The sequence below is a fragment of the Anomaloglossus baeobatrachus genome, chromosome 8, assembly GCF_048569485.1.
Source record: "Anomaloglossus baeobatrachus isolate aAnoBae1 chromosome 8, aAnoBae1.hap1, whole genome shotgun sequence".
Lineage (NCBI taxonomy): Eukaryota > Metazoa > Chordata > Amphibia > Anura > Aromobatidae > Anomaloglossus > Anomaloglossus baeobatrachus.
In genome coordinates, this window is record NC_134360.1 from 82,197,583 (window position 1) to 82,212,082 (window position 14,500).

A 14,500-nucleotide genomic window follows, 5' to 3' on the forward strand; every position below is an offset into this window, starting at 1 on the left:
ATACGCCCCACGGAGATCCAATTTGGTGAATATTTTTGCCTGTTGGACCCTCTCCAATAGCTCAGGAATCAACGGTAACGGATACCGGTTCCGGATGGTTATTTTATTCAGTTCCCGGTAGTCAATACAGGGTCTCAGAGTCCCCTCTTTCTTTTTCACGAAAAAGATGGGTGCCCCTGCTGGTGAGGTAGACGGGCGAATAAATCCCTTGGCTAGACTTTCATCAATGTACTCTTTTAATGCTTCTAGCTCAGGTGCCGCCAACGGGTAGACATGACCAAACGGAATCTCCGCCCCTGGGAGTAAGTCTATGGGGCAATCATACGGTCTATGCGGGGGAAGCCGATCGGCTTTTCTTTTGTCGCATATATCAACAAAGTCATTATAAACCGGTGGTAGAACAGGTACCTGTACAGTGCCCTCCGCAGTCGGTGTTACTGGAACCGGAACAGTTGGACTAATGGTCGGACTACTCTGCGGTGGGAAGGATATTTCCTTAGTCTCCCAATCGATGACTGGATTTGTAGACCGTAGCCACGGAATACCTAAAATAATCGGAAAATGAGGAGAAGAAATTATGAACACAAGGGTCTCCTGCTGACCTGGCTTCATCACGCATTCTAGCGGTACAGTTTCCCGATCAACTGGTCCAGAGATTAACGGAGATCCGTCTACCGTCTCCATGGTAACCGGTGAGGCTCTTTGCTGAGTCCGGATACCGTGTTTCCTGGCAAAAGAGGAGTCCATGAAATTTCCCCCTGCCCCAGAATCTATCATTGCAGAGGTAGGTATTAGCTGTCCCTCCCACCGGATCTGAATGGGGAGCGAGCAATGGGTATATTTCCCTTCTGAGTCCTTCGGTGAGGTGGACATTACAGTCAAGGGAAATACCGCATCCAGGTGTCCACTTGCCTCAGAGATATCGGACTCTGCGTCCGTGTTGTCACACTCTGCCATGGCTGCCAATACCTTATTTGGGCGATTCGGACGTTTCGGGCAGTCAATCAAGAAATGGTCCGATTGACCGCAATAGAAACACAAACGCTCACGGAGCCGGTGTTCACGACGTTCGTTGGTCTCTCGCTTTTGCAGAGAGTCCACTTGCATAGGAACGTCCTCGGCCTCCCGTGGCGTCCTGAGAGCGGGTTCTCTGGAAGGAAACGCAAAGTTGTTTACACGGTTTACAGCTGCCCATTTTTCCTGTCTACGTTCCGTCAAGCGGGTATCAATACGCACACAGTGCTGGAGAAACATTTCAAAATCCCCTGGAGACTCGGAACGAGCTAACTCGTCCTTGATGGTACCGGACAAACCCTTTCTGAAGACAGACAATAATGCATTGTTTCCCCAGTCGGTGTCTACCACTAACCTCGAACTCAGTGGCGTATTCAACGACAGAACGCTTTCCCTGACATAAGGAAAGGAGAGCCGATTCAGCGGTAGCACGGCGATTCGGATCATCAAACATTTGCGCCATTGCGGTCAGAAAGTCATCCAGGTGATTTAAACAGATGTCCCGATTCTCTATCATAGGATTAGCCCAAGCCAGTGCTCGTGAGGTTAATAACATGATTATACATAACACTTTGGACCGGTCAGAACGGTAATAATCAGCATGTACATCAAAAAATAGTATACATTGGTTCACAAATCCACGAAACTGACTACAATCACCATTGAAACGGAATGGGGGTAACCTAGGCATACCGGCAGCTGATACGGACGTAGTGGGGACGGCTTCCTGAGCCTCCACTCTGACTTGCAAATCCTGAATAGCCGGACCCAGTACCTGGTGATCATGGCCCAGCTGTGCCTCCACATCTCTAAGTTTAGTTTGTACAGCCTCCATCTCCTGCTGTAAGGAGTTAATCATGGAAAAGAGCTGATCTACTCGTGTCTCAGTCATTGCCCCAGCGAAATCCTCTCATTGCCTGAGTATAATGTAATACTATTGTATGTTCTGAGGATTTCGATAGCGTTAGGGCAATGACCACCAGAGACGAGTTCTTGGTACAAGATGTTTATAACATGTAACCACGGTAGATACACAACGGAACAAACACAGTAGAACACACACACGAAATACCTTCCCGAAACGGAGCGAAGGGGATTCCCGGGGCCACGCACCGGACTCCCCCAGGGAGACCACCAGAGCGAACCCCTATACAGGGACTGTCCGGCAATCACCCCGGAAGGCCTAAATGCGCAGCAGCCGGGACACAAGGGGCAAGTGGTAAAAGTCCAGGAGTGTCCATACGGAATGTTAGTCCAGAGTGGTTACGAACCAGAAGGAACCGGGCAGACGTGCTGATCAAAGACGGCAGACGGAGTCCGGGCACAGCTTGAAGAAACCGGGTATGATCCAGAGTCGGTCGGTAGTCTTTCAGGAAGATCCAAAAGGCAAACAGGAAGTAGAAGCAGCAAAGCAGGAGCACACAGCAAGCAGTATACTCAGGCACTGGACTGGGCTTAGAGGTGGCCTTTTAAGCAGCTGGACAGGAAGTAGGGCAACAGAACATTAAACTCCATGTTAACTGAGGGCAAGCTCTTTCAAAAGAGAACTGGAAAACCCGGAAACCTGACAGTGTCTATGTGCATGTATAGGCAAAAGCCTGTGAATCCTGGAACAAACCGCCGAGGACCTGCCTGTCCGTGTAGGCTACAGCGCAGATCGGTCCCTGGCGGGAATTAAAATATGTTGTTTTTGGGTTTTTTTCCCCAAACACCGCAGCGTGTCAGAGACAAACATACTTGTCTGGGATAAAACAGCCAGTGGGCGATACTTGCTACCCACGGTTTGGGCAGCATGTGCCAGCTGTCACATTCCCTTTAATCCTCTGGATAGATCATAAATGTTTAAAAAAGGAACACTCCTTTAAGTTGAAGTCTCATGACTTCAAGGTTGTTAGAGAAGATGGAAATTCTAATTTTAGTTGAAATGGTCTATGATCCATAGAAACAGTGCAATAACTGGTAGACTACGCATTACACTGAAGCGCCAGGGGGCGTGAGACTAGCCTTAGCGGGAGGCAGAGGCACAACTGTGCAAAGTACTGCTGCATCACGATAGCTCGAAAACCAAGGCGGTAGACTGGAGGACACTGGTCCCATCATGAAGATTCCTGTAAGTGACATTTTCATCCCAAAATAACTACAATGTTGTGTCTTATCCCGTCCTGAGCCAGAACACATCAGTTTAGTTAGTTTTCTTCATGTTTATGGAGCCAATTTGCCAGTTTTTTTTTTTGTTTTTTTTAAACAAAAGTTATCTTTCAAGAAGTATCAAGACTGTGGCCAGAGTCAGACTATGCGCGATTAAAAGGGGCCATATAAAATACAGGCATTCATGTCTACAGGCCGAGTCTTGTACATAGCCGTCAGTAATCAAGAACATTGGGTTATTAAAGGGGAAACAAAACTGGTGACAAAGATCCTGAGCAAACGTTAAAGGGGTTGTCCATTACTCTAACATGGTTTGCCAATCCTTAGAGCAGGTCATCAATGTCTGATCGGCTGGGGTCAGACAGCGGTTTTTGATACCAAGTCAGGCATGCTCAGTTCCAGAGTTGCCTAGTTAACAGATAGCGGTTGTGGCTGGGTACTTCACAGCCGCCTCTTATTGTTTTGAATACTAGGCGGATGTGCAGTACCCCGCCGAGGCCACTATCAGTTGACAGGGCAGTTCCGAAACTGAGCATTTCCTTTTGCCGTCACCGGTAACCACTGATCAGCGGGGGTGCAAGGTGTCGGATTCTGGATGATCAGTCATTGATGACCTATCCTAAGGATAGGCCATTAATGTAAAAGTTCTGGACAACTCCTTTTCTTCTGCAGTGCTTATGAGCTGAAGAGTCCCGATGAGCGAATAAATCGGTATTCAGGTGATCTTAATGTGCATTTGATGCTGGGAGGGGCACAATTTGAGTACCCGAGTATTATGGAAGACAATGGGAAACGCAAGCATTTTTCCTGCAAAATCTTCCTAAAAAATGCTTGAGTTTCCCATTGATGTCCATTATACTAGAGTACTCAAGGCGTGCCCATCTGAGCATCAAATGCACATTAAGATCCCCCGAATACCGAACTATTCGCTCATCACTATTGACGAGTCCTTAGCTGTGTTGTGAAGTCCTTGATATTAATGAACTGCTGCTTCCCCAACCCAACATGTAATATGACGTAGAAGGAAATCGGGTATATACCGCGCTGACACTCAATAGTGTATGAATAGGATTCCTTTATTGTTCGTACAGGTCTACGCGTTTCAGAGACATCAGTCTCCTTCCTCAGGACATTAGATAAACAATATCTGCTTTGCTCCTTTGAAGTCCTTCGGAAAGAGACAGATGTCTCTGAAACGCGTAGACCTGTACAAACAATAAAGAAATCATATTAATACACTACTGAGTATCAGCGCAGTATATACCAGATTTCCTTCTACGTCATATTACATGCTCTACATCTCGGGGCTGCGGCTGATATCGCTATTGGATGTGCTACATAGGGGTGTGACTTTCACAACCTGAAAAGGTGAGTGTACCGGAATCCTTCTTTGTCTGACCATGCCTACCGGGTAAGACACTATTGCGCGCTCTCTTCCACAGTATCTTCTCCTTGGATCCCCAACCCAACACTCAGATTACCACCTTTCTCTTTCTACATCATTTTCGGGAGGATGAAGAGAATCACAGCTTGTGAATACGAGAAAAAAAAAAACGGTGATTTTATACGAACTACTGTACTTCATTTTTCACTATTTTGGATGCTTGTATAGCGCCATCATATTCGGCTGCCCTTTTACAGATTGTCATTACGTGCGGTCCCCAGTTGGAGGGTAAACCCTCATGAGCTCAGGACAATTTACTAACCTCTTTGTTGCCCTTGGTCATATTCCAATCCAGCCCCATAGTGTTACCACGGAGCCACCACAACAGATGACTTCCATATATCTCCTGTATCGCATAGGGGCTGCTGTATACTGCTCACACGGGCACATCTGATAATCTTCTTAGCTGTTTAGCCGCCCTCCGAGATTCTATTTTCTGCAGTCAGTGTAAGATGATCTGCATTCACTGCAGCGTTCATGTCTCTTAGTGACTTTCCTTTCCCTCGTCTTTGCACAAAACCATTATAGGATTGGACAGGTTGTTGCTTTGCAAAAAAAGAAAAAAAAAAAAAAACCCACAGCAAACATCTGATCATTCACAAGTCACATAAAAGACCTTGCAGAATTCACCTCTGGCTCAGCAGGAATCTTAGACAGGTCCTGCTCTGAGCTGATGAAGGGTAAGTACTCCGAAACAGAGGTCTCTTGATAGGTGACTGGCTTGGACAATATCCCTGATCATGCTGATAGGGAATCTGTCAGCAGGTTTTTGCTATGTAATCAGAGATCCTCATGATTTAGGTACAGAGACCCTGATTTCAGTGATGGCACTTAGGCCCCTTTCACACATCAGTTTTTTTGCCATCAGTCACAATCCGTCGAATTTTGAAGAAAAAAAAAAAAAACGGATCCAGCGACTGATGCCTCTGGATCTGTTTATTTCTCATAGACTTGTATTTGCAACAGATTGCGATGGATGGCCTCACGTTTCATCAGTCGTTCAACGGATCCGCCGAAAATTGTTTGTCCATCGGAGACAACGGACAAAGTAACGTTTGTCTACGTTGAAAAAATGGATGGCGACGCATCCGTCGCCATCCATTGTTTGGTATAATGGGAGCCTATTGGCACAGGATCCGTCATTATCCGTCAAATGACGGAACCCGGTGACGGATTCCGTTTTTTTTAACTGAGCATGCTCAGATGGGGTGTAAAAACCCTGTTAAGGTGAAAAAAACTGATGTGACAGAACTATTTCTTCATCAGATCCTTCGCATCAGTTTTTCCACAATCTGCAACAAATCCTTCGAGCCAACGGATTGTGGCTGATGGCAAAAAAAAAACTGATGTGTTAAAGGGGCCTTACTAGGCTGTGTGTTAGGCTGGGGCCACACGGGGATTACTGCAATCCCTTCGCATGACACTCTGCTCACACTGGCAGTACAGCAGAACCGAGTGTCATGCGAGTGTGCCTGCGACTGAGGTCTGACCGTGCGAGCAGACCTCAGCTGCGGGGGGCGGGCCGGCTCTGAGGAGGGGGTAGGCCGGCACGGAGGAGGGGAGGGCTTTATCTCCCCCTCTCCTCCATAGCCGGCTATTGCCATTCTCGCACTGCACTCGCGGTACACCGGTGTACCGCGAGTGCAGTGCGATTTTTCTCTCGCCCCATACACTTGAATGGGTGTGAGAGAAACAAGGATCGCATTACACTCACAGCATGCCGCAATTGTTTTCTCGGTCTGATTAGGGCCGAGAAAATAAATCGCTCATGTGCGCTGACACACAGGCTAATATTGGTCTGAGTGGAATGCAATTTTTTTTAATTGCACTCCACTCGCACCATATTTCTTGCTGTCTTAGGCCTGTTTCAATAAAATCAGCAGACTATTACCACTCTTGGTGTCTTGTGCCTCCTGGTCCAACCCCACCACTGATTAGCAGCTGTCAATATACAGAGTACACAGAAAGCTGCCAATCAGTGATGTGGGCGGGGTTAGGGAGCTTAGCAATCAGTGAACTGCTAGATCTGCGGCAGAGAAAGTGATTCTATGATAAATGCTGCACCACTATCTCAGCCCCCCACATTATGCTGCTGTCACATTACATAGCAAAAGTCTGCTGAAAGATTCCCTGGGAGACTTGAACGGTCGGCCACTGCCTTAGGAAAGAAAATTGTAGTGCATCTGGTGAAATTAGTTATAAAAAAAAAGACTAATTGCCATGGATTGCTCTTTTAAGCAGAAAACATAAGCAGGACCCAGGTTGGTAAAGGGTAAAATGCCATAACGAAAAATTTGGCAGCATTGACATTTTTAGGGCATTGCACCGCTCTTAAAAAACATGATCAAAACACTGTATGCACCCTTAAAGGGGTGGTTCACTACTCACCATTAGTGGCCACATTGCTGTAAAACTCATAGGGAAGGCTTTTTTCAAATACCTTGTGTAGTACATTCTGCCTCTGAGTGGCGCCATTTTGGTCCACTCATCCCCATCACGTGACCCCCGTGACCTCTAAGATCCGGTGATGTCGAGTCAACTGGAGGTTGACATGACATCACCGAGGCGGCTCCAGTCTCCATGAGTGACTGGGCTGTGGGTGGAGTTTCACCGCTCGTCACAGCACAGCGTCGCTCTTGCTCGTGATGCTGTGCAGCGAAGGAGATGCTGGGCTGTGACTTCATCCCCCTGGTCTATCAGTACATTATTTCATGGCGTAAATGAAAACTACAACTTGTCCTGCAAAAAAAGCTCCCATATGGCTCTTGGAAGAAAGGAGGAGCGAAAGCGCAAAAAAATATATATTATACTTCTATTAACCAGCCCTTTAATGGCAATCGAGAGGTAGTTCATACAGTTCAAAGCAGCAGGAGGGTCTCCAACTCCAATAGGTTTAGAAAAAAAAAAATTACTTAAAGGGTATGTTCACACTACGACTTTTGAACAGCTCAATGTATAAAAGTGCTGGAGAAACTACTTGAAACTAAATTATTCAATTTCAATGGAAAAACGACTCCACATGTTTCGGCTTTTGAGAAGTACCGTATATCACAATCCTCAGGCTTTCAAAGACGCCAAGTGTTTAAAAGAAGTGACGTCCATTCTTCAAACATCTTCCGCTAAGAAAACACTCAATACCTTACAGTAGAAGTCAATGGGAAGGCATGCTTTTGCAAGTGTTTTATTCTTCATTTAATACATTTTTTTTTTTTCTTTAAGACACGCCAGAAAAATGGCAATAAAAGACACCCAAAAAAAAAAAAAAAAAAAAAAAAAAAAAAAAACTTTAAACAAAAAAACGGTGGAGAAAGAAAATAGGCAAAGCGCTTCAGGAAATTACTTAAAACCGCTCAGGCTTCCACACTGCCAATAAACAGCAGAGATTCCTGAAGCATACCCCTTGCAAACCAGAGCTCTTGACCATCAGAAAAAGACGCAGTGTGAACATACCCCAACACAGAGTAGAGCAGAATGTCTACAAGATGACACAGCTATGAAGCAAATGCAATTGGATGCACCGGTAGTTACTATGACTTAGGAGGGCACCCAAAAAAGGGGCACATGCATCAGCACCAGCTACGTGCAAAATGTTCTCGTCAGTCACTGGTTTTGTGGTAGATCACCTAACTATTGTAAAGCTGCCCAAAGACAACTCCCATGCAAAAGTGCTTTGGCCAATCCGGATTTAAAAGGGAATTCCCATCTCACACATTGTTAGCATATCCTCAGAGCAGAAGCCATAATTGAGAGCGGGATCCCACGTCTAGAATCCATATCTGTCTTTCGAACTTTGCCCAGTCTTGAACCACCATAAACGAAAAAATAACCACGGATGTCACCTACCCCATATGGTGGTGGAAAATCGTAACCGGTTCACTAGTTAAGTGTGATATCTGTATCCTTTATGCATGTAGGATACATCCTGTGGATATTTTATAAAATGTCCAAGATGGGAATACACTATGTGAAGGAAATCTTTACATTTAAAAGGGGCTATCCAGAGGAAACAAGTTATCACCTATATGTAGAATAGGTGATTACTTGCTGATCAGTGGATGGCCAATCTACAGGACCCATATGGATTGACAGAATGAGCAATTTGTTTCCCTGATGGAAAACTTATCGGTGTTACAAAATGGAGTGATAGATCGGACCCCCAAATGTATGGCCATGTAGCTCCCAGAAAAAGCAGTGTTTGATACTGTAAAGTATACTGTAAGTAGAAAACTGGTACATTTCAATAGAAGAAAAATGGATGGCTGTTTGACGAATCCATTTTTCATAGACTTGAAAATTAAAAAAATAGATCCAATGCCTACAGTGAAGCATGGTGGTGACAGTTTACTTATGTGCGGCTCCATGAGAGCTTCTGGTTTTATGAGCTACATTTCATTCATGAATTCTCAGATCTACTACTCTATATTGAAAGAGAAGATGCTCCTATCACTCCCTGCTCTTGATAGATGTGCACTTTTTCCACATAATGACCCAAAACACACATCTGTTGCATGTCTGAAGAACAGGGTGAAAGTAGAGTTGAGCAAGTACCTAACTATTCGTACTTGCTATACTCATTACGAATACTGTCTAATACTCGCATATTCATTCCGAATAGCGTGTGCAATGCAAGTCAAAGGGGAAAAACTTTCAAAGTAACGAGTAACCCGAATGCCGTACTGTGGCACCCCTGTGGCTTCAGTCGCCACATGGTATTGCACCTCACTTAAGGTGCGGTACTCATCCTGGATCCAGGGGAGGTTGGTACCAGTTTCACAACATACAAACTCATACATACAGTCAGGTTTCCCTCCCCACTGGGAACCGGGCTAGGGTCGAGTTTTAAGGTAGTCACCAAATGCTGGGGGGGGGGGCTGACAGCCCCACTAGTGACAGGGAACCAGGGGAGAAGCGGCCACCAGGGGGAGCTAGGAGCCAACACAACAGTTAAGGAGGTCTCCAGCAGGAGAGGAAGGGAGCAGACGTGTTTCTTGGTAGCTCCTGTGGGACAGAGGAGACAATTCGGTCACCGAGGGGAGAGCATAACAGCAATGTTTGGCATTGTCATGTCCGTTTCGGCTGCTCTGCCAAAATGGTGGGATGAAATGTAAGCCAATTCATCACAATAGATGTCGCATCTTATGTTAGAAATGTTAATCCAGTCCATGACTGAAGTAACATTTTTGAAGAGGCGCAAGACACTGATATTTCAGTATATCTTAAGAGACATGCGCCTCTTGGTGAATTCGGTGCATCTATTGCTGATTAAAAGACCGGCTTACAAAATTAAAGTCCTTATAAATCTGGCCTTATGAGTTTCTTGAGAGTTGAAATTAAGTATAGCAAGTTTACTGCACAATATTACAAATCGATCTAAATAAGATGTCAGAATGGGCAGATACTTTGGTAAATGAGATTTAATATTGATAAATGTAAAAGTAATGCACCTAGGACGGAGTAATCCTATAGCTGCGTATACATTAAAAATGGAAGTAAACTCGGGACTACAGAACAGGAGAAGGACTTGGGTATTCTGGTTACAAGTGAGCTGAGCAGCAGCACTCAATGTCAAGCAGCAGCTGCTAAAGCAAACAAGATTTTAGGGTGTTGATAAAATCCCATGAACACAATGTACAGTGGGGAAAAAAAAAAAAAAAAAAAAAGAAAAAAAAAAAGTATTTAGTCCGCCACCAATTGTGCAAGTTCTCCTACTTAAAAAGATGAGAGAGGCCTGCAATTGACATCACAGATAGACCACAACTATGAGAGACAAAATGAGAATCCAGAAAATCACCGCGTCTGATATAGCAAGATTTTTTTTGCATTCTGGTGGAAAATAAGTATTTGGTCAATAACAAACGTTCATCTCAATATTTTGTTATATATCCTTTGTTGGCAATGACAGAGCTCAAACAAACATTTTCTGTAAGTCTTCACAAGGTTGGCATACACTGTTGGTGGTATGTTGGCCCATTCCTCCATGCAGATCTCCTCTAGGAGTAGTGATGTTTTGTGCCTGTCACTAGGCAACACGGACTTTCAACTCCCTCCAAAGGTTTTTTTTTATGGAGTTGAGATCTTGAAACCGCCTAGGCCACTCCAGGACCTTCAAATGCTTCTTACGAAGCCACTCCTTCATTGCCCTTATGGTGTGCTTGGGATCATTATCATGCTGAAAGACCCAGCCACGTTTCATCTTCAATGCCCTTGCTGATGGAAGGCGTTTGCACTTAAAATCTCATGATACATGGCCCCATTCATTCTTTCATGTACACGGATCAGTTGTCCTGGTCCCTTTGCAGAGAAACAGCCCCAAAGCATGATGTTGCCACCCCCATGCTTCACAGTAGGTATGGTGTTTTTTGGATGCAACTCAGCATTCTGTCTCCTCTAAACATGACAAGTTGTGTTTCTACCAAACAGTTCTACTTTGGTTTGATAAGACCATATGACATTCTCCCAATACTCTTCTGGATAATCCAAATGTCTCTAGCCAGCTTCAGATGGGCCTCGACATGTACTGGCTTAAGCAGGGGAACACGTCTGGCACTACAGGATTTGAGTCCCTGGCGGTGTAGGGCTACTGATGGTAGCCTTTGTTAGGCTATGTGCGCACGTTGCGTAAATTCATGCAGTTACGCTGCGCTTTGCAGCGCAGCGTAACTGCATGCGTCCTGCGTCCCCTGCACAGTCTATGGAGATTGTGCAGGGGCCGTGCGCACGTGGCGTCTCAGAGCGCAGCGCTTCGGCTACTGCCGAAGCGCTGTGCAAAAAGAAGTGACATGTCACTTCTTTCCTGCGCTTTGCCGGCAGCTCCTGCTCTGTCTATGGCAGGAGCTGCAGGCAGAGCGCATGGAATCGGCGCTCACTACGGACATTTCTGCAGCGATCTAAAGCGCACGTGTGATCTTCAGATCGCTGCAGAAATTTCTGCAGGCTAGTACGCAACGTGCGCACATAGCCTTACAGTGGTCCCAGCTCTATGCAGGTCATTCACTAGGACCCTCTGTGTGGTTCTGGGATTTTTGCTCACCATTCTTGTGATCATTTCGACCCTATGGGGTGAGATCTTGCGTGGAGCCCCAGATCCAGGGAGATTATCAGTGGTCTTGTATGTCTTCCATTTTCTTATTATTGTTCCCACAGTTGATTTCATCACACCAAAGTGCTTGTCTATTTCAGATTCAGTCTTTCCAGCCTGGCGTTTCTGATGTCTTTCAACATCTCTTTGATCTTCACCATAGTGGAGTTTGGAGTGGGACTGTTTGAGGTTGTGGACAAGAGTCTTTTATACGGATAACAAGTTCAAACAGGTGCCATTACTACAGGTAATGAGTGGAGGACAGAGGAGCCTCTTAAAAAGGAGAAGTTACAGGTCTGTGAGAGCCAGAAATCTTGCATGTTTTCAGGTGACTAAATACTTATTTTCCACCATAATTTGCAAATAAAATCCTGACTAATCAGACACGGTGATTTTCCAGATTTTTTTTCTCATTTTGTCTGTCACAGTTGTGGTCTACCTAGGATGTCAATTACAGGCCTCATCTTTTTAAGTGGGAGAATATGTACAATTGGTGGCTGACTAAATACTTCCCCCCCCCCCCCCTCCCACTGTATTGTTACCCTATGAAGTAACCAGAAAACAAAGATGTGGTTAAAAAAAAAAAAAAAAAAAAAAAAAAAAAAAACTATGGACCAAGGTCTTTTTTTCAACCTATGTAAGGGTATGTACCTACGATCAGGACTCATTGCATCTTGTACGCAGCGGGTCCTGACCTGTGGGACCCCACGTCTCCTCCACAAGAGAACACAGGAGACCGCAGCTGCCCACGATCAGGGTTCAGTGCGCTGCGGTCTCTCGCTTCTGTTCTCCATACAGAGGGTGCATGGGAATCCGCACCAAACAACTGACATGCTGCGGGTTGGAAAGCCGCATCGCAGGTCAGTGTTTGCTGCGGAAAAAACAAGCACAGTGGGCACGGGATTTCTAGAAATCCCATCCACTATGCTTGTACTGTGCAACACAGCATATTGGACGCAGCGAAAACATGCTACATCTAAAACGCTGCAAACACTGATCGTGGGCATATACTGTACCCTAAGTGATATAAGAGAACAGAAATCCTCCAAGTGTTACCTTTATATCTTGAAGGCAGGAAAAGAAACTACATGAAGAATCTTTTTTTGCCAGGGCCATAGGAAACCTGGACCTTGTGCCTCCCTCATAAGTTAGAAAACACTGCTGTTTTGTTGTCTGATAGAACGGTCACATTCTGATCGGTTAACCAGGGCAGGGCCTCTACTAAAGCCAATCTGATAACTGCTAATCCTTCACATTGAAATAAGTCTTTGTAATGTATGGATACCACTGCCTCCCAAATGGGCCCACCCAAAAAAACAAAAACTGATGTGGTAACAACTTAAGACGTCAGAACCTCCCTGGGAACTCCACAGTAAATTTTCCGTGTGAAGCCACCAATTTAGGGCCTTCAAATAATCCTTGGAAATCACGATTTTCATGTCCAAATGCCCCAAATTCTTGTCCCATGCTTTGAGGACTTCCCAGTAAAAGACTCTGGGATGATACTGTGCCTAAGGAACTGCCGGGATGCAGGCTGTTAGGTGTCCCAGAACTGACATATGCCTGCTTCTTTCGGGGAGACTTTCTGCTGTAGTTTGTGAAAACTACTGCAGCCAAGGACAGCCCAAAAAGATTTGTCTAAAATTAAAAAATAATGAAGAGTTCCTTCAATATTTTACAATAATCCTTAGGACCCTCATGTTCCCATATACCTGGACTATGACAGAATGCATTGTGGTGAGTCAAAATAGCCATACATCAGGGAGAAAAAAAAAAAAGTTTACTGAGGTTCTTTTAGTCACTATTTTGAACTTTGTTACCCCCTAAGATGTATGATGGTTCTGTATATGGAGTAGTTTACTCATGTCAGATTCGGGTACCGGAGTGAGTACCTCCTTTTAGAGTAGAGTAAGAACTTCTAGGTGAGGCATGGACTCACAAGCTGACTAATGTCTCATGGCTGTCACAAACCTTTCTGGAGGGGAAGCACTGAACTCCAACTTTAACTCGTGACTTAGGATATCCAACCTCCAAGTCGCAATCCTATACAGACTCCTGGGAGCTGCCATCACCTTCATCGACCACTTCACCACTTTATTTCTACACTTTCTCCCTACTACCATCCTTGGGAGTCATTTTAACAATGACACCTCAACAGGCAGCAGTCTCCAAGGTCTTGTCACTTGCTTCATCCTTTGATCTCATACAATGGTCATCCACACCTGCCCAGACGGATGGACATACGATACCCCAAAAAACGACAAATCTTGAGCTGGTAAAGACTGAGCGCCCACAGTCAACTCATCGAATCTGAGCGCCACCGACAGAGCAGACTGCGCCAACAGTGCCACCAGGGAGCCGTGGCAGATGAGGCCCACTTCTTGATGAAGTGCCCCAAATACTCTGCAGTGAGAGACGCTCACTTCAGGAGACTGTCTGATCTCTTCCCAGACTTCAACTCCATGGAGGAAGAAGAGAAACTGTCCATACTACTGGGGGAAGAGGAAAGTGCAGTGGCCATAGTGGCGCAAGATGTCAGCGCCTGTCACAGACTAAGAGGAGCCTGAGATGTCATGGACTTCTATACCCCACCCTGGAGGAGTTTCCATCCCCTCACCCTTGACGAACCTCTATCCCCATTTGTACCACTTTCTTTGGCAATGCCAACATGGGAGGGAGGCATATCTAAAGAAGAATATAACAGTCTGCAAAACCTGCAGGGCACACATCAGATTAGCCAAAGCTGATAATGAAATAAGGTTTGCAAGAGATGTCAAAAGCAATAAAAAAGGATTTTGGAGTTCTGTCAAAAATAA

At 45.3% G+C, this 14,500-nt stretch overlaps 1 protein-coding gene across 3 annotated transcripts in view; it reads right to left on the reverse strand.

Annotated features, from left to right (window-relative positions):
- SYNGR1 (synaptogyrin 1) overlaps positions 1-14,500 on the reverse strand; it is a 74,343-nt gene that overhangs the window by 29,362 nt on the left and 30,481 nt on the right. Inside the window, exon 1 of one of the 3 annotated variants that reach the window (XM_075321851.1) lies at positions 4,869-4,984. The exons of the other annotated variants lie outside the window; for them this stretch is intronic. Coding sequence (XP_075177966.1) covers positions 4,869-4,907 — 39 coding nt within the window. The 5' untranslated portion in view covers positions 4,908-4,984. Of the gene's footprint in view, positions 1-4,868; positions 4,985-14,500 lie in introns of those variants that run through there. 3 annotated transcript variants of the gene reach the window in all.